This window comes from Suricata suricatta, chromosome 9 (assembly GCF_006229205.1).
Source record: "Suricata suricatta isolate VVHF042 chromosome 9, meerkat_22Aug2017_6uvM2_HiC, whole genome shotgun sequence".
Taxonomy (NCBI): domain Eukaryota; kingdom Metazoa; phylum Chordata; class Mammalia; order Carnivora; family Herpestidae; genus Suricata; species Suricata suricatta.
In genome coordinates, this window is record NC_043708.1 from 73,253,288 (window position 1) to 73,255,270 (window position 1,983).

The 1,983-nt window shown below is 36.3% G+C and overlaps 1 protein-coding gene across 1 annotated transcript; it reads left to right on the forward strand.

Moving 5' to 3' along the window:
- Positions 1–653: 653 nt before the first annotated feature.
- Positions 654–1,595, forward strand: LOC115300961 (olfactory receptor 4L1-like). The gene has a single exon (XM_029950576.1). The coding sequence runs from the start codon at positions 654–656 to the stop codon at positions 1,593–1,595; it is 942 nt and encodes a 313-aa protein (XP_029806436.1).
- Positions 1,596–1,983: the final 388 nt, after the last annotated feature.

Here is a 1,983-nt window from a genome sequence, read left to right on the forward strand (position 1 = left end):
TTCATGAAATTCTCAGCATACTACACAACAAAAACTAAAGAGCAAAATTATTTTTAATTAATTAAAAGATTTTCTTCCATGTATAAATTAGCCTCTAAGGGTGTGTGTGTGTGTGTGTGTGTGTGTGTGTGTGTGTGTGCTTTCTTCATTTATTTCAGAAATATAGAATAACCTTAAAAAATGATTTCAGTGATACAGGACAGCACAATTTCCTCATCTTCCAATCTTCTATATTCCTTATATATTGTTTTAACACAATCTCAAGAGGTGACAGAAAATTGTGGTAATAAAAGGCAAAATAAATGCTAACGTAACTACTTATCCAATTTTTCCAAGTGAGCAAATTAGTGACAGTCAAGATTGATAAAATAGTATCATGTGCTAAAATAAAACAATAGAAAATAACACTTCTACTCATACAAATGCTTTTTAATTGCTGCATACTATGAAAATATTGTTTCAGAGTGATATGACCCATAAAATAATTTCAAATTATAGATAGCAATGCCAAAATATTTATGAGTATGTATTCTCATAACACCAACAATTTTCATCAATTAGTAATAAGAAAACATCAGTGCTAACTATGGCTTTATTACTTTTTTTATTCTCTTTGTGTAAAAGAACTTCTGGAGCCTTTCTGAATCAAGTAAATGGATCTTAAAAATGGATCTGTAGTGACTGAGTTTATTTTACTAGGATTTTCTGGACAATGGGAACTTCAGATTTTCTTCTTTGTAGCATTCTCCTTAATCTACAGTGCTACTGTGTTGGGGAATATTCTCATTATGGTCACAGTGACATTTAGTTCTACCCTTCATTCTCCCATGTACTTCCTCCTTGGAAACCTCTCTTTTTTGGACATGTGTCTCTCCACCGTCACCACGCCCAAGATGATCACAGACTTGCTCAGTGAACACAAGATCATCTCCATACAGGCCTGCATGACCCAGATGTTCTTTATGCACTTCTTTGGGGGTGCTGAGATGACTCTTTTGATAGCCATGGCCTTTGACCGATATGTAGCCATATGTAAACCCCTGCACTACAGGACAATCATGAGCCACAGGCTGCTGAGTGGGTTTATGATACTTTCATGGATAATTGGTTTTATACACACCATGAGCCAGATGGTATTAACAGTCAACTTGCCTTTCTGTGGTCCCAATGTCATAGATAATATATTTTGTGACCTTCCCCTTGTGATTAAGCTTGCTTGTATGGAAACATATATGCTGGAATTATTTGTCATTGCTGATAGTGGGCTGCTCTCATTCATCTGTTTCATCCTCCTTCTTGTCTCCTACACTGTTATCCTGATCACCGTACAACAAAGATCATCCGGAGGTCTCTCCAAGGCACTGTCCACACTGTCTGCACACATGATTGTGGTCACTCTATTCTTTGGACCTTGTATTTTTATCTATGCCTGGCCATTCAATAGTTTTGCAGGCAATAAAGTTCTTGCTGTATTTTACACTGTTTTCACACCCTTCCTAAATCCTATTATTTACACCCTGAGAAATCAGAAAATGCAAGAGGCCATGAGGAAATTACAGTTCAAAAATGTTATCTCCACACAGAACTCCTACTAGACTTGAACACTATATATATACTTTGAATTGTTAAATGTTTATTTTTATCCGAGAGAGAGAGATAGAGAACATGAGTGGGAAAGGGACAGAAAGAGTAGGATACACAGAATCTGAAGCAGGATCCAGGCTTTGAGCTGTCAGCACAGAGCCTGATGCGGGGCTCAAAACCATGAACTGTGAAGTCATGACTTGAGATATTCAACCAACTGAGCCACCCAAGCATCCCAGTTGAACCCTATATAATTAACACAACTTCCAAATACTATGATAACGTAATTTGAATAGATTCTATATAATACATGGGTTCACTCTTATATTAAAGTGACCAGTGCAGAACCATAACCAGTGCAGAAAATAAAATATTTTAATTCACAATTTACTGCTGTTA